Consider the following 18,067-nt stretch of genomic DNA (forward strand, 5'->3'; position numbering starts at 1 on the left):
AATAAAATATAGAACGTAATGTATTCAGACAGAAATGCAAACATTTAAATAATACATCTGCTATCCACACAATCCATGCACTTACAGTACACAAAATCTATTTTTCAACACTTTCACTTATCCACTGTGGTTTTCTAAAACATGACACAGACTCTGCCGTGCAGGAAATATCTTTCAGTCACAGTAAAATATTTATTACATCTTACTTTCCAAACTGTACAGCATTTTTTGCTTTGAAGCTGCAAAATTTGCATTTTCCATCAAATACGAGCTAACGGTTTCACAAAACTTACTCGTCGTCATCAGATTTCTGTTGGCTACAGACCAGTGGTAGCCAAAATAACAAATGATGGGGCCTCAAATAAAGCCACATATCTCTTTTTGGCAGAGCCTGGAAGTAGGAATGGACATCATCGGACCTGTATCCAGTGTTTTGTTTTTTATTACACAGGCCATGTGCACAGCTATGTAGAAAAAAAATCCACATGCATACCTAAAATAACCACAAACAGTTACAGTATCTTTTTTTATCTAATTTTAAGGTTCCATTCAATCCCCATAACAGAGAAAACAGAGGGGCCGGTCCTTTTTCTCTTTGTTGGGTAGAACATCGATATCAAGTGTTCCTACCTGATGAATACTGAAGAAGGCACCCTACGAAGCTTTCTCCCCTTGGACCCCATTGCAAGTATTCATCCTTTCCAACTATCCCGAAATTTTCAGGAGACTCATAGAAAAAGGGATGATGTCCCAGACTCTTTGAAGAGCCAGCAAATCTCCCCGACTCCAGGAAGAGACGGCTCATGCTCCCCTGCTCCAGTTGGAACCTCCACCCAGAGACATTACTTCCCATGGTCAATTATTCCTGTAGTCCCTTGTATGCTTGGGCAACAGAACTATGGCGGTGATTCTGGTCTGGAATAGGCACAGCTATTTCTGCCACCATCACTGTTGAAGCAGAAAGTAGTGTACATAGGCTTCATGTACAAAGCTGTTCTGTGTATTGCAATGAACAGAACAAGATGTTTTTCATAGTGACAGATTCATTGAGCATTGTAAGCAATGAACCCACAGCACTAGCCAAGTCTGAAACTAATCTGATATTCATTACCAATCCCAAAGGATCCATATATATTAGACTAAAGTTGGTCAAACTCTCCAACAGTCTAATATCTCTGGGGTCCTCAGTCCGAATCTCAACCTACAGATGATATTGTGGAAGAGAAGAATCGGGCCTGTTGATCCTTTTTTCGGGGGACAGATATCATCGGCTGTGCATGGGGGGGCCTATATTCCGGTGTATGGTGGACCTTAAATGAGTATTCCACCTAAAAGTAAACTTTCAGCCAGCAATAAAACTTAACGAATACTAACACTATCAACTGGCTTGTTCTCAATATTCTAGTGAGAAAAGTGGATGCGAAGCTAGTAGGCACGTGATTGTGGGCACTTGAGAACTGCACAAACTGGCTATCAGGCTCGAATCCTAACAGTGTGCATATTACACACTGTTAGTATTGGCAAGCTGGACTGCTTGCTGAAAATTTGTCCTGGGGTAGAAAACCCCTTTAAAGACAGGACATGAATATTGTAATCCATAAAAAAACGTTTTAAATGATAATATGCAGCTGGGTGAAGCATAGGAGCGTACTGAATACTGTTTTATTGTGAAGTTCAGTTTGTGGTAAACTGGATGAGCTTACAGCAGTGTGGCACCCAGCCATGTGGCACAAATTGCTACATGTGTTAAAAACCTAAAACAAACTTAATCTACCTCCATCTCTTATGATGCCAATTCTGAGTGTCTTTTCCTTAGTGTCTCAACCTCTTTGCTAAAATAAATAGTAAAACGGACAAATTCTAGTAACGTGCCGAAGTGTTACACACTGAACAATAAAGTGACATATATATGTATGTAGTGTATATATATATACACTATATATGTAGCATAGAAAGTATATAACTTACCATCTCCCAATTTAGAAGTGTTAATTTCAGAATCGTCTTTGGTACCACTCTGAGAATCTAAATAAGTGGCGGGAACCCAACCTTGCTCCTCTGCTGTGCTTACAAACCACCAACCTAAAAGAAACAAAACATACATCAACATCTACCATAACATATCTACTAAATGGATCTCTAAGACTGTCCACCTGTCTTGATGGGGTTAGCTAATATTTGCACTCCAAGAACCTGATCCAGAAAAACATACAGATGTAGCATTTTTTGACCTAACATAACATTTTAACTGTACCATGATGCAGAAATATGTCTTGATGCAGAAAACTAGGAGACATCATAGGTGATAACTTGCTGATCACTATCTAATCCTAGAAATGGAAACATGCGCATCATCGCTTCATTCACTTTCTATGGGACTGTCGGAGATATCAGTGTTATTGAATATGTCAAGAAAGGTATCAAGCTACAGTTTTCTGCATAAAAATATCTCGCTGCCTCTTCGTATGTGTGTCCAGTTAGAAAGTGTTACACGTTTAGCAACAACATTTTAGGACAGGTTTCCACACATTAAAGTGAGTGCTGGTTTAGAAAACCAATTTTCCTGGTTAAGGACCCTCAGTCATTTAGGTATATCCACTCAGAGTAAATTGAGTGAGACAAAAAAAAAATCAACCGTGAATATGCAGAAAAATCTTCATGAGTTACATCTGAATTTGTCATGAATTTTGCTGTGGATTTGATGTGGATTTCATTGTATGCGTTGCGGAGAGAAGGGTGGTTTTGCAGATTTCAATCCTTCATCACGAGCCAATTTCTGCCACATTAAAGACACATTCCCACTAAGTTGTTTATCCATTAAATGTGTGTGTATATGTGCATGTAATGTAGTGTGAGTGTATGCAGGGGAATCAAACACTTATTGTAAAATCCTCTAACAACAACAGCGATAATTGGGGACCCAGTGGTCATCTCTATAAAGCGCAGTTCTGGAAACCCACTTGTACTTGCTTGGTGACAGAGACTACCTCAATAAGTCTTTCTTTAACTAAGCAACAGAAATGCCAGAATATGCTGTTTCATGTTTATCTGTTACATATAAAGGATTTGTTTCACTCGTCCGCAAACCATTTGGAAAAAAGCTGGCGTGCAAGGAATGCCAAATTCCAGTTATTGAAAACAGATCTCCATTGTTGGGTCCTATTTTTATGCAACAAACCATTCACATATTGCTTGACATTCATTTATAATTGGGAATTGAAAAAAGGGACACAGGATGACACTCAGCTGACTGAAATAACAGGGCCATTATCCTTCCGGCTGAATAAATACATGTGATAAATAGCCAAGTAGGATTTTTTTTCTTTTCTTATCATTTTGCACATCATATATACGGGAAACCAGTCAGGGTAAATGCCTTACTCCTAACAACAGCATGGAATAAAGGGTACGAAGAGCAACCTACTCATATATGACTTTGGCTCAACAGGGAGTCCTACAGATCAGCTCCAATTCACAAAACTATGAGCTGATCTGCAGTAACCGGCAGTGGCTGCGACACATTAAATAGAGCTGCTCAATCCATCTGGACACCGCCAGAATTAAAAATACCTGATCAGTGAGGGGGCAGGTGTCAAACCACCACAGATCTAATATTCATTACCTATACTATTGATAGGTCATCAATATTTTGTGCCTGGACACCACCGTTAAAAATGTTTACTACTTTGAAGACTAACTTTCTGTAAAAGAAAAAAAAATCAGCACTCCACAATAAGTTGGTCACAGTGTTAGGGCAGGTAAAGATTGTCGTTTTCTCTCCATCCGAGAAAATCAGTCCTATTATGCTAATTATTATTATTATTTTACTCGCTTATATAGCGCCATTAATTCCACAATGCTTTACAGACCTTATCACTGTCCCCATTGGGGCTCACAATCTAGATTCCCTATCAGTATGTCTTTGGAGTGTGGGAGGAAACCGGAGAAAACCCACGCAAACACAGGGAGAACATACAAACTCCTTGCAGATGTTGCCCTTGGTGGGATTTGAACCCAGGACCCAAACACTGCAAGGCAGCAGTGCTAACCACTGAGCCACCATGCTGCCCGCTAATCACACTGATCAGAGTGGGATCCAATTTTCTCATAGGCGGAGAGAAAAAAATAAGGTTCTCCACCTTCTCCATTATGTCAGACTGTGAAAATCTGAATGCACTCGGATATCATTCGACTGCAGTCCAATTTTTTTTCACGGACCCATAGATTTGAATAGGTGAGTGTGATTCTTAGAGGCAAATCGTGCATGCCGCGGTTCGAGAAGAAAATCAGACGTGTGCACAGCCGCATAAAATAACATACCATCCGTCAAAACCACAGATAACACTCACTGAATTATACGGTCATGTGCATGAGCCCTTACACTGCTGGGATCCCGAATGATCAGCTGTAATCTTCAAGGAAACCTGATGGCAAGTGTTCAATTTCCCTGCAGCCCCAAAGCAGGGGGATTGAAGCATTATACTGTTTTCAATAAAGTCAATGAATTGTCCATTGTCTACTGGGGCATGTTATTAAATTAAAACAAATGCGTATGTTTTATCAATTTTCATTGGAAACACATTAAAACAACTTTGCATCTAACAGGACAACCTGGCTTCAAACAATGGGATTTTTTTAAAGCACCACTGCAGTTTTTCATGTTAATTTTGGACCAAAGTCAGAAGTAGAATAGGACAGGAATGACAAGTATAGGTGCTACCTTTATACTTCTAGTTCCTTTTCTTTTTAATTTCCAATCTGACTGAGGCTCAAAAACTGTAGCCACCTTGAAGGTGTTCTTCATTCCAAAATGACAACCAGTAATTGGAAGCAATGATGACAACACTGCTGTGGTCAGAGGGCGGAAGAAGGATCTTCGGGGGAGCAGTCAGGGATAAATGGGGTGCAATATTATGGGACTCTAAGCTCTATTATTTTTTATTGGACGGGTGGAACCCTCCTTTCAACTTTACAACAAAGTGCTAAAAAGCAGGAACATCAAGTAAAGTGATCGACATAAAAGCCGCACGCTACATACTGAAAAGCTATTCATTACACGCAATCCAAAGCAAGAACCTAGCCTTAGAGGGCTATTCTCGTCTCTCATATAATGATTGATTGGCATTCATAATGGCATACATCACTGATCATATCTCATACGCTATATTCCTACCGAGCACTTTTGGAGCAGAGGAAAATGTTGTAATTATGTCTAATACAGGGCAGCTTCATGCGCTTACTCTCATCGTCAGCTGAAGTTTCATAGGATCTCAGTGACCTAAAGCCTTTACAATTCAATAAGCTGCTCGAAAGATGAAACTAAGCCAAGAAATGAAATCATATTGACTAACATGACTAACATGGGCTCAATTATGGTCACATAGTAAAGTACAGGACCAGCATATCTAGGGCCTCCTTAATGAGGCTATGGGATTAGGCAGCCAGGCGTTTTGAAGTCACGCAAACAGGCAATCCATCCTCTTTATTTAATTTCTACAACTTTCATAAAGTTTTAGAAAGTTTTATGACACAAAAAAAGCAACAGAATAGTCAAGCATGGAAATCAACAGATACTAGACAGCCTATTCCATAAAGACATAGATATAGTGCATTGAGTCTATAGAAACTGCCTCTACGGACCAGTAATAAGAAACAATGTAAAAGTAGTAATTAATTATTTTTATGATATAGCCAATGGGTGCTGATTTCCATAACTGGCATAAAAAAGAAAAATGCATCGTCTCAGTGCAAACCATAGTCAGCCATTGCCAAATTCATTACTGTACTTCATGTGAACTACGAGTGGTCAACCTACCATCTTATGGGGAATATAGATATAGCCCTTCCCTGTGTCCTGAGGCCTTTTGCACGCAGTCGGTCATGTACATGAGATTGCCGTTAAACCTACACTTCTGTGTCACATAGAGCAGAGTATACCCCTGTGTGACAGACTGACAAGATGTTGAGGGGCTGCATGGTGATCAAGTCAGGTCATCATCTGCAAACCACCACTTATCTTAAACTTTTTTGTACACTTGAACCATTGTGTTGGTAGAAATATTGTCATTTCAATCCCACAATTGAGACAAATATAACAAATTACCTGCATACAATATCTGTATTAACGTAATCATGAATGTGCTCCTATGGCGGCAACATACAGTGGTGGCCAAAAGTATTGGCACCCCTGCAATTCTGTCAGATAATACTCAGTTTCTTCCTGAAAATGATTGCAATCACAAATTCTTTGGTATTATTATCTTCATTTAATTTGCTTGCAAGGAAAAAACACAAAAGAGAATGAAGCAAAAATCAAATCATTGATCATTTCACACAAAACTCCAAAAATGGGCAAGACAAAAGTATTGGCACCCTCAGCCTAATACTTGGTTGCACAACCTTTAGCCAAAATAACTGCGAACAACCGCTTCCTGTAACCATCAATGAGTTTCTTACAATGCTCTGCTGGAATTGTAGACCATTCTTCTTTGGCAAATTGCTCCAAGTCCCTGATATTTGAAGGGTGCCTTCTCCAAACTGCCATTTTGAGATCTCTCCACAGGTGTTCTATGGGATTCAGGTCTGGACTCATTGCTGGCCACCTTAGAAGTCTCCAGTGCTTTCTCTCAAACCATTTTATAGTGCTTTTGGAAGTGTGTTTTGGGTCATTGTCCTGCTGGAAGACCCATGACCTCTGAGGGAGACCCAGCTTTCTCACACTGGGCCCTACATTATGCTGCAAAATTTGTTGGTAGTCTTCAGACTTCATAATGCCATGCACACGGTCAAGCAGTCCAGTGCCAGAGGCAGCAAAGCAACCTCAAAACATCAGGGAACCTCCGCCATGTTTGACTGTAGGGACCGTGTTCTTTTCTTTGAATGCCTCTTTTTTTTTCCTGTACACTCTATGTTGATGCTTTTTCCCAAAAAGCTCTACTTTTGTCTTATCTGACCAAAGAACATTCTTCCAAAACGTTTTAGGCTTTCTCAGGTAAGTTTTGGCAAACTCCAGCCTGGCTGTTTTATGTCTCGGGGTAAGAAGTGGGGTCTTCCTGGGTATCCTACCATACAGTCCCTTTTCATTCAGACGCCGACGGATAGTACGGGTTGACACTGTTGTACCCTCGGACTGCAGGGCAGCTTGAACTTGTTTGGATGTTAGTCGAGGTTCTTTTCTCCACCATCCGCACAATCTTGCGTTGAAATCTCTCGTCAATTTATCTTTTCCGTCCACATCTAGGGAGGTTAGCCACAGTGCCATGGGCGTTAAACTTCTTGATGACACTGCGCACGGAAGACACAGGAACATTCAGGTCTTTGGAGATGGACTTGTAGCCTTGAGATTGCTCATGCTTCCTCACAATTTGGTTTCTCAAGTCCTCAGCCAGTTCTTTGGTCTTCTTTCTTTTCTCCATGCTCAATGTGGTACACACAAGGACACAGGACAGAGGTTGAGTCAACTTTAATCCATGTTAACTGGCTGCAAGTGTGATTTAGTTATTGCCAACACCTGTTAGGTGCCACAGGCAAGTTACAGGTGCTGTTAATTACACAAATTAGAGAAGCATCACATGATTTTTCAAACAGTGCCAATACTTTTGTCCACCCCCTTTTTTAGGTTTGGTGTGGAATTATATCCAATTTGGCTTTAGGACAATTTTTGTGTTTTTTCATTGAAGACAAATTACATGAAGAGAATAATACCAAAGAATTTGTGATTGCAATCATTTTCAGGAAGAAACTGAGTATTATCTGACAGAATTGCAGGGGTGCCAATACTTTTGGCCACCACTGTACATCATAAGTAATAAGCATTAAAACCACTGACTGGTGAAGTAAAAACATTAATTGTCTTCTAACGATGTCACCTGTTAAGGATGTTGGATATATTAGGCAGCAAGTGAAGAGCACATTTTTTAAAGTTGATGTGTTGGAAGCAGAAAAAATGGGCAAGTGTAAAGAACTGAATGACTTTCGCAAAGTCAGAAATGTAGGTCAGAGCATCTGCAAATTACCAGGTCTGGTAGAATGTTCTTGGAATGTCGTGGTTAGTATCTACCAAAAGTGGTCCATGAAATTACTATAAGTGAGCCCGGGATAGGATCATGTATGTCTAAAGCTCAATGACCACTGGTGGGAGTGAAGGCTAGCCCATCAGGTCTGATCTCTACAGGAACAGGTTATAGCACTAATTGCTAAAAAAGTTATTTTGGCCTATATAGAACGGTGTCAAAACACACATCACCGCTTGCCATGCATGAGATTGCATAACCTTAAACCTGGCATGTGGGCATCAGAACTGGATCATGGAGCAATGAAGGAAGGTGACCTGGTTGGATGAATCTTGTATTGATTTTTACATCATGTGGATGGCCAGTGTGTGTGGTGTGTGTGTACATTGCTTGCCTGAGGGAGAGATGTCAAGTCGACAAGAAGACAAGTCGGCATAGCCAGTGTGATGCTCTGCTCTCGGCAATGCCATGCTAGTAGAGCTTAGATCCCTGCATTCATTTGGATGTTACGTTCAGGCTCGGACTGGCCAACAGGAGAACAGGAGAATCGTCCGGTGGGCCCTTGTGCAGGAGTGACCACCACCCTCTAATATGAGCAGTATTAGGCACAATACCCTTAATTCACAATGTACCTACAAAGGCAGAGTCTTTTTAATTCAACAATCTACCCATTTTATTGCTATGGAAATTTTTGAATGTTTGGATGATATTTGCATGTAGCTGAAAAGTGGGGCCCTGGAGTTAATGGTGGGCCCTTGGCACCCCAGTCTGACACTGGTTACGTTGACTTGTATCATCTACCTAAACACTCATTCATGACGCCCTAAAGGCCGTGGCATCTTTCAACAAGAAAATACTCCCAGAAACAATGCAAAAATTGATCAAAAATGGTAGGTGGCTGGTCTCCAAATTCCCTCACTCTCAGTCCCATGGAAAATCTGTGCTGGGAAAACAAGTCTGATCCATGCAGGTTCCACCTTAAATATAGGACTTAAAGGATCTGCTGGTAACGTCTTGGAGCAGATACAGCTTGCAACATTCGTGCCTCGATGGATCATAACTGGTTTTTGGGACACATGGGGAACCAACATAATATTGGAAGGTGGCTTAAATGTTATGGCTGAACAGAGTATATAAGTACAGTTCTACATGCTCAATAGTTTGTATTAAGATGAGTGCTTTGACATTATGGCCATTATTTGGGCTGTTTGAGTTGGGGGTCGGTACACCGTGTTATACTCTAGAATGAACCCCAGGCTTTTGTCAGTAAGGGTATTCGCATGTTAGATTATATCAGCAAGATGTCTGCAAGGCTTCGCTGCACAGGATTATTTCAGAATTTCTCCTCTGTATCTACAGTAATGTTGGACTGGAGAATGGAAACACAGACTGCATACCTGGATATATCCTGCATCATAAATCTTAAATCTGGAAAGAAGAGGAAAACTAGATATTCCCCCTACACCCGCTCAAGTCCAAAACAGCTTATGTATTTAGCACTTGATAACTTCGAGGTAAATGTTTTACTCTGTTACATTCATTAATTTCTACTATGTTTAACTGGAACACTATACTGAAATGAGCAACATACCTAAGTGTTAGACAAAAGTCAAAAAACAACCAAATATCAGTATGACGCTTACTGTGACACCGATTTCAGTACTACCAATATGCATTAAGTCAATGGTTGTGAGACATTATCTTAGCTATCAAGTGAAACAACAGATATATTAAATACTTCAGAGGTCTCCAACCTTTGATTCTTTGAGTCTCAAATAAGATGAACAAAAACATTCAAAAAGTTGAAAAACATTACATTTATATTTTGCATCAAGCCAACCAAAAGTTTATAAAGTTGGTAGGATGTACCAGGAGAGGGGGCCTGGAAAACAACTTATAGGCAGATTTATTATTGGGGCTTAAAAGGGAGTTTGTCAGACCAAACTGACAGTATAAACTAAAGGGCATAGCCTTGTAGAGGATAAAGCCCCTATAAAAATCTATGTCCTGACTATAGTGTACAAAAGCTGAAGGTTAATAAAATATGGTAATAAGGGTGCTCAATGCCCTCCTTTATGTGGCCAAGAAGCTTCGGGCACCTTGGGTTTGCATGCATCCCTTCCATTACTGGTGATTGACAGCGCTGGCTTGGCTGGAGCGAGAATGGAGAGTGCAGAGAAAGCTCAGGCAAGCCAATGCTGTCAATCACTACTAAAGGAATTAGGGACATGCAAAACCATTTGGCACAAACTGCGCACTGTGAGGATTCCCCAGTGCCACATTTCGACTAAACGGTGTCCGGCCTCGCTCAATACACTTGCATTGGGTAAGGCCGTGCCCATCTAGTCGGCACATGCTCACATGTATGCCAATCACATACTTGCGGTCACACGCCTGCTTTTCCCAGTGCCGGCACAGGAGGAACCTCACAGTGCGCAGTGCATGCAATGTGACGATCCACAAGTCTGCAGTCACATGGCGTGACCGCAGACTTGTAGCCTAAGGCCGGACAACCCCTTTAACTTTCTGCCAGTGATTAGATCACTAAAAGTGCAATTTTTATAAGGGCTGTATATTCTACATAAGGCTTAGTTTATAGTGTCCGTTTTCGCTGATGGACTCCCTTTAAGTCTAAATCCAGGAAAAGGTCACAAATTTTGGTGGGAATTTGCCTGCGCTCATAGCAGGTATAGATTTCCTTTTTCTGAGTTTAGGACAGTTAAAAATGCACTAAATTGTTTAAGATGATGTACCTTTTAATAAGTTTGGTGCAATCTGCTACATACGGTATATGTTTTTATATATATTTTTTCAATAGTGGCGAATGTAGGGCCAGTTTTAAATCGGCCCCATTATGTCTCTCTTATCACATATCCAACTATAAATACATGATCTACAAAACTTTACGGCCTCTTGATTGCCAATGTAAAAAAAGTTTTATTTTCACCATAATTCTTTATTTAGAAGTCTATAAATAAATATGGTGCATAGGTCTGGAGACTAGTTCACGAGATAAGAGACCACTTGTAAGCCTTTCATATATTACAGTGCCATTGGAAGCCCCAGCCATGGCTGCCTATGGCTAATGTCATATATAAACATTTTTTTCTCCCATTATAACTTTTTTAGCTTCTATTTAACAACTTTTCAGTTTTTAGGACAAATATTTTGGATTGAACATGACAGTGTAAAATCAATTCCTTATTGTTCTGTCCTTGGAGACAAAGGGTGTAAATATCATCTCCAGCCCATGTCAGAAAGGCATTTGGGGGTCTTGAGAATGCACCAGATGTAGATATTAAGACACGGCCATATGACGTCTGCTGGGTGAATTTGCATTTCTTAACACATAAAGTAGTGACGACTTTAAACAATTATATGTGATAATGGTCCACATGCAGCCAGAGAATGTCATTATGTTTCCAGATGTATGTCAGAATTCCTACTACGGTATGTAGTCCATAGACATTAGGAAGGGTTTGCTCTGCTACACCTATTCCCCAGTATCCCAAAAACTGTTGATGTAACTTTCTCAATGTTGTAAGTTGAAAAGGTGACAAACCAAACCCAACCCTAATAAGACATGCAGAAAAGAACAGATTCCAAGAAGTTCTGCTATCTGGTACATCCCAAGATTGAGATTAATAATAAGCTACTCTGAATGAACAAAAAAGAAAAGAACTAAGGAGAAAAGAAGTAAAATAGAAAGATTATAGAAAGGAAATAAAAAAGAAAGAAAGTTGGATTAAAAGAAAAATATAAAGAGAGGAAAAAAAAAGGAAAGGACGAAAGAAAGAAAGAAAGAAACAAAGAAAGAAAGAAAGAAAGAAAGAAAGAAAAAGAAAGAAAGAAAGAAAGAAAGAAAGAAAAAAGGAAAGGATGGAAAGAAAGAAAGAAAAAGAAAGGAAGACCAGAAAGAAACAAAGGAAGAAAAAAAAAAGAAAGGAAGAAAGAAAGAAAGACAGAAAGAAAGAATAGGTTGTTCCCATCATCATAAATATTTAAAATTGGAAAGTGCTTGTAAAAACAAGCAACTTTGTAATTTACTTGTTATTAAACATCTTCTCGGTTCTTTAGAACAGAGGGATTTATAATTCTATAGTTTACTGCTCGTTGCCTAGAGGACCAGCCACCTCTGCAATCTATCAGTGGTGGCCAAGCACATGCAGCACTTACAGGCTCCTTCCAATAGAGCATATAATAATTGTTCTGAAGCTGGACACCGTGCGTGCCCCCAATGTTGCAGAGGAATGTCTGACTCTGCTTGCAGCATTGGAGAGCGCAAGGTTCAGGTCAGTAGTGCAATGATGCCGCTGTTCAGAACGGTCAATCAAGCAGGAGTTGAGAAATTGCTTTTGGTGGATTGGGTCATACAGGGTTTAGAGATTATTTTGTCTCTCTCTTACATGGTGATGTTACACTAGCAGGAGGAAGCCATAACACATGTAGGCACTACATGAGTGCCATAAAGAGACAAAAGCCACCTAAGCCTCCATCTCTACCTTGGAACTACCCGGGTACACCACCAGCCTGATCCAGACGGAATTTTTATTCCAACAGGAGAAACCACATAATATCTGAGTAAAATATTGCTTTTAAGTATAGAAAGTGTTTTTTTTCTGCATACATACATGGAAAATATATAAACCATCTGCAAGGAGGGTAATCTAATCTTCTGGAGATTGTCTCATTTCATGTATTTAGCTTGGACACATCTCTGTTTGCTGGAGTCTCTTGGCAGCTCCAAATCGTTGTGACACACGAGTCAAACCAGTTCACTGCATATATTTATCTCCTGAATATTTGTATTGTCTTACATGGTAGAATAGAGCAATTGTATTAATCCATAAAAGACACAGACTATACTACATCCCAAACAACTGCATGTTGTGACCTACAAGCGTTCATCCCAAAAGTCCCAGCCACGAGTAAAACTTAAGAGAACCCCCCCCCCCCATTAATCAACAGTACACATAAAACACTGAAATTTTGTAATATATCTTACTAGAGAAATCTGCTTTTTTCTCATCCAGGACTGATCTTTCATTCTCTAAATTCTCAATTTATCAGTAAAATCTTCCCATTACTGAGACATGAGATGACAGTTGGTGCTCACGAAGTTCTATGCAGAACTGTAACTGTCATGTTCTGAGACCTTGTTGCAGAATGTTTGTCTCTGCCTCTAGCTCCTCCTCCTCCCATCTGCATAGACTCTTATAGGCACCAACTGACATCTCATATCTCAGTAATGGGAAAACCAGTTTGAATACAGACAGATTTGACTCCTGAATTAAGAGTGAAAAATCAATCAAGTAGGTGAAAGAAGTAGATTTCTCTGATATATTACAAAGTTTCTTATTCTCATGTGTGCTATTGATTTATGAAAAAAATTAAAATGATAGTTACTCTTTTAGATCTCAATACAAGACCTCCTCAGTATGATGGCTCTTCAGAAAATCTGCAGTCCATAAATTTGGCCTCATTATATGATAGATGTTCATATGGTACTTTGCCCTTGAAAAAATCTAACTGGAGCGGAAACATCGCATTGGTGAATAAAAGGTTCATTTCACTGGATGTGTTGCCTCACTCTCTATATTTGCAGGTATGCCCAGCTCCTGGCATGTATGTATACAGTCCTGGATATAAAATATCGTCACACATTTCATGCATCCTTAACATGGTACGATGCTAAAACTATTTTCCATGCACAAGTATGACAATGCTACAAAGAATAGGGCACATGTCAAAAGGTTACATATGCCAAACCAAACTAAGAAAATAAGCAGTCACAGCCTAGTCTCTATGTTCCATCATATACAGAGCTGTGTGTGAACGATACAAAGAAAGCAAAACGCTTCAGGACTATCAAATATGACAGTGCTGGTGTTAGGGAACTTAATGGCAGCGCTGGAGTGTTCGGGAACTTAATGGCAGCGCTGGAGTGTTCGGGAACTTAATGGCAGCGCTGGAGTGCTCGGGAACTTAATGGCAGCGCTGGAGTGTTCGGGAACTTAATGGCAGCGCTGGAGTGTTCGGGAACTTAATGGCAGCGCTGGAGTGTTCGGGAACTTAATAGCAGCGCTGGAGTGTTCGGGAACTTAATAGCAGCGCTGGAGTGTTCGGGAACTTAATAGCAGCGCTGGAGTGTTCGGGAACTTAATAGCAGCGCTGGAGTGTTAGGGAACTTAATAGCAGCACTGGAGTGTTAGGGAATTTAATGGCAACACTGGGGTGGTAGGGAATTTAATGACAGCACTGGAGTGGCAGGAAACTTAAAGAAGTTGTACACTACTTTATATTATTCCCCCAATGTATCTCCCCCGGGGGGCCCTAAGACTTTTTGTAAATACCTTCTGTTGCAGATAATGCCTGTGAGCGGCGCTATCGGTGGCCGCTCACAGGCATCACGTGACCCCGCAAAGATGTCACAAGTGAGGCGTGACTCAGAGCTGGGGTCCCCGCGGTGGCTGCTGGGTTGTGGGTGGGGTTACCCCCTGAGTCACACCCAGCATCCCCCACGCGCTTTCCCAATGAATGGGGAGAGGCAGAGCGCGCGGTGGATGCCGGGTGTGACTCAGGGGGGTAACCCCCTCCACAGCCTGGCATCCACTGTGGAACCAGGAAGACAAAGACCCCCGACTGCTGCCAGCATTTGTCGTGACATCAGCGGATGTCAGAGTCGGCTGCAGCAGGTGGTCACGTGATGCCTGTGAGCGGCCAGTGATAGCGCCGCTCACAGGCATTATCTACAATGGAAGGTATTTACAAAAAGTCTTAGGGGTCCCGGGGGGATACATTGGGGGGGGCTAATCTAAAGTAGTGGACAACCCCTTTAATTGCAGCGTTCAGAGTCTCAGATAATTTAATGCGATGGAGTGGCAGGGAATTTATCATGAATATACATTATTGTGTTTTATTTCAATTCTTGTCACTTTCCCGGCTTTAAAGAATATTTCTGCAAATTGTGGAAAACACCTTTAACCCCTTAAAGACCAGGCAAGAATAGGCCTATATAACAAACCAGTTTTATGCCTCCTCGCATTTCTCTTTTTCACCAACATAGTTGTATGAAGCATTATTTTATGCACGAGAAATGTAATTATTATTCCTGTGACGTTTAGGAGTTCCTATAAATTACTGTGAATTATTTTGTCGCTGACATTTGGAGATTCACATAAAAACAGCTCAACTTATATAACTTTCTTTTTCGATGAGAATATAGAAAAAAAAAACGCGTTTTTGCATTGCTCATATTTCACTCTAAATAACAATGAATTAGTGCTTTAGGGTGTCACAGGCATTTGGAAATCTAATATGTGTAGTTTTTTGCTTTTATGTAAGGTGGGGGAGCGGGGCAGCTGGGACAGGAGTTGAAGAGGGGAGGAGCTGGGCTGCCAGGGACTTTGCAGTGATGTAGAATTGTAGGCCTAATGATGACTCATGCAGGGAAAAGTGACTTCCTGTTTCTACATAGAGCTTAGAAGGATTCAGCTAGTCCGTTTTTAATCATGTGATGTCATAGACCTAATGGAAATGGAAGAATTAGCTGGGTAGAAGGGCAAAATGAGCAAGTTCACAGAGCTATATCATATGATGATTGCAAAATATTAAGAGGATAAAAACTTTAATGGGAGGAGGAGTGCTTTAGATGTATTTTATATCTGAATATTCCTCTGAATCACTGATGTCATTATCAGTCGCTTTTTTAACAGTAGCAAAAAAGCACTCAGAACCCTTTTCTAAGCCCCAGGCATCTTTTGTTATTTCGGCGTAAGATTACATCCTCTTCATAGCAAATACTAAAATATCATTAGCTTTATATGGTCTGCACCAATGATCTTACTCAGCAATCATCATTTTTACAATCCAAATAAGTTTGACTACCCTGCTCTCCGGCCTGCCGGGATCTGTAAAATGTATTCCTTTTGAATCGTTAGAATAGGATTTACGATTTCATAACATATGACTTCAGTTAATATGAAACTCTCACTTGAAACTTGGAGAGAAGGGTTTCATCCTTGCCAGTGTCTAGTAACAGTACTGCAAATGCCAGAGGTTTACAATTTTCCAAACCAGGGAGATTACTATTGGCTGGGACTATTCGATGGCCAGCCTCATACTTGTGTGTCATTACCTACAGAATTGCCGAAAGTTCCGTTTTTGGTTAAAAGAAATGTTATAAAATGCTAATGTACTAAATGAAAAATATCGAAAGTTTATGGGGTAGGTAGTTGTGGAGGTAAGCAAAGCAGATGTCTGTAGCACATAGTATGGTATTGCTACCATATGAGATACTACACAGAATTTGAAGAAAAATTTGCAACTGGCATTGTGAGTTAAGGGAAAGTGACAAGCCAAGCCTGGCATGTCAGAGTGAGGAGACTCATAAGCCATGCTTGTTCCTCTTGAAAATTAAATATGCAAATTGTCTCTTCATAGAGGAAAAGGACTAGAACTCTGAAGAGACAATCAACTGGCATTGCAAAATATTTGGTTGTATTCATAACTATAATTACTTTCACACTACTAAGACAGCATATTTATTACTATATATCCAAACATCTAGAATCCCCACCCTTTTACCCTGTCAAGTCTTTTAGAAAGTACTGTTACATTGAACATGACTACAGAAAGAAATCTTGACTGCCAAGTGTTCCCAAAACCATGTATGAGGCGCACTGGCAGATGCAGACAGAAAAGGGCCCCTGTGCAAGAACAATATATGGGCACTTTGCATCTCAATAGTTCATCATAATGCACAATTCCACCTGTTTTGAATGTGGAAAACGTCTTGGGCCCAAGTGCAGTAGCACAGGTTGTGCCAATGACATGTCCGCCTCTGTTGGGAGTGTTAAAAAAAATAGCATAGAGTAAGGGCAGGGTCTCTAGTAGTGACTGCCAAGAGGCCATTAAAATAAAAAATTTCAAACCGTTCATTTGTAAACCATGCTGAATAGAGTTTTGCCACATTCCGGCACGTCACGGCACAGAGGCTGCTTAGTTGGACCCTGACCAGTCTACTGTGCACCATAATCTTCAAAATTAATTTGCTCATACTCATATCATCCATCAGCATAATGTACAATACAAAGTCATATTGTGCTACCGTGTTAGCAAGAAACATAATTTTATGCCTAAAAATGAAAAAAGTATTCTCGGAGTGATACCTTTATTGGCTAACCAGAAAATATATATGTAAGCTCCTTCTTCAGGCGGGATTACAAATGAATTAATAAGACAAAAGAAGGCACAACATTTAAGAGATATTACAGCAGGACATTTGTTCATGAGGTGTAAGGGGTGATGCCTCCTAATGATAAGCGAAGGAAATCAAATTAGGGTTTTTCCTCATTGGGAATGTTTAATTATCTTTAGTTAGTCTGGTGGAGGTGTGAGTTGTGTCCATGTAGTGAATCATAAATCTATTTGTTAAATTGAGTCCTATTGTCAAGGAATTGAAAATTCTTATCAGTTTGAATTCCCAAATTTTTCTATCTCTGTCCTTGAAATTACCTTTTTGTATTAAGACTTTTAAAGCTAGCATATATATATTTTCTGGTTAGCCAATAAAGGTATCACTCCGAGAATACTTTTTTCATTTTTAGGCATAAAAGTATTTACATCCATCAGCATAAAGATGTCATCAAGATAATGCACATCGGTATAGAAATACCCCCTGAAAATGTAGAAAATATGTAACAGGACAGCCTGTGGCTATGGTGAAAACATAGTTTGGCCTAATTCACTAGCCCACGTTAAAGAGAGTGCAAAAGGGGAAGCTGGTCCATATCACCTAAGACACAGTAAAAGCTTTAAGTTTTTTTAATTGCATCTCCAAAAATAAATCAACGAAATATAAATGTGGCAGATGAGGTAGATAATACTGCTTACGATGATATATATACTACTAAGAGTTCTGCTCTCCTTGTACAAAGTTCTGATGTCCAATGTACTAGCACTGTTAATGGGAACCTATCAGGTCATCCAAGCCCTGAAAACTGCCACTACTACATTTTAGAGCCCTCATCCTGCATTCTAACCTGATGAACATT

General features: G+C 40.1%; 1 protein-coding gene across 7 annotated transcripts in view; it reads right to left on the minus strand.

Annotated features, from left to right (window-relative positions):
* The window catches only part of SH3PXD2A (SH3 and PX domains 2A), a 376,426-nt gene that overhangs the window by 38,150 nt on the left and 320,209 nt on the right, over positions 1 to 18,067 (minus strand). For all 7 annotated transcript variants that reach the window (XM_073685348.1, XM_073685347.1, XM_073685346.1 and 4 more), the window contains one exon: positions 1,969 to 2,082. In XM_073685348.1, the coding sequence (XP_073541449.1) occupies positions 1,969 to 2,082 (114 nt within the window). The remainder of the gene's footprint in view (positions 1 to 1,968; positions 2,083 to 18,067) is intronic.

Source organism: Phyllobates terribilis, unplaced genomic scaffold, assembly GCF_046119375.1.
Source record: "Phyllobates terribilis strain yellow unplaced genomic scaffold, ASM4611937v1 Scaffold_5__5_contigs__length_657084704, whole genome shotgun sequence".
Lineage (NCBI taxonomy): Eukaryota > Metazoa > Chordata > Amphibia > Anura > Dendrobatidae > Phyllobates > Phyllobates terribilis.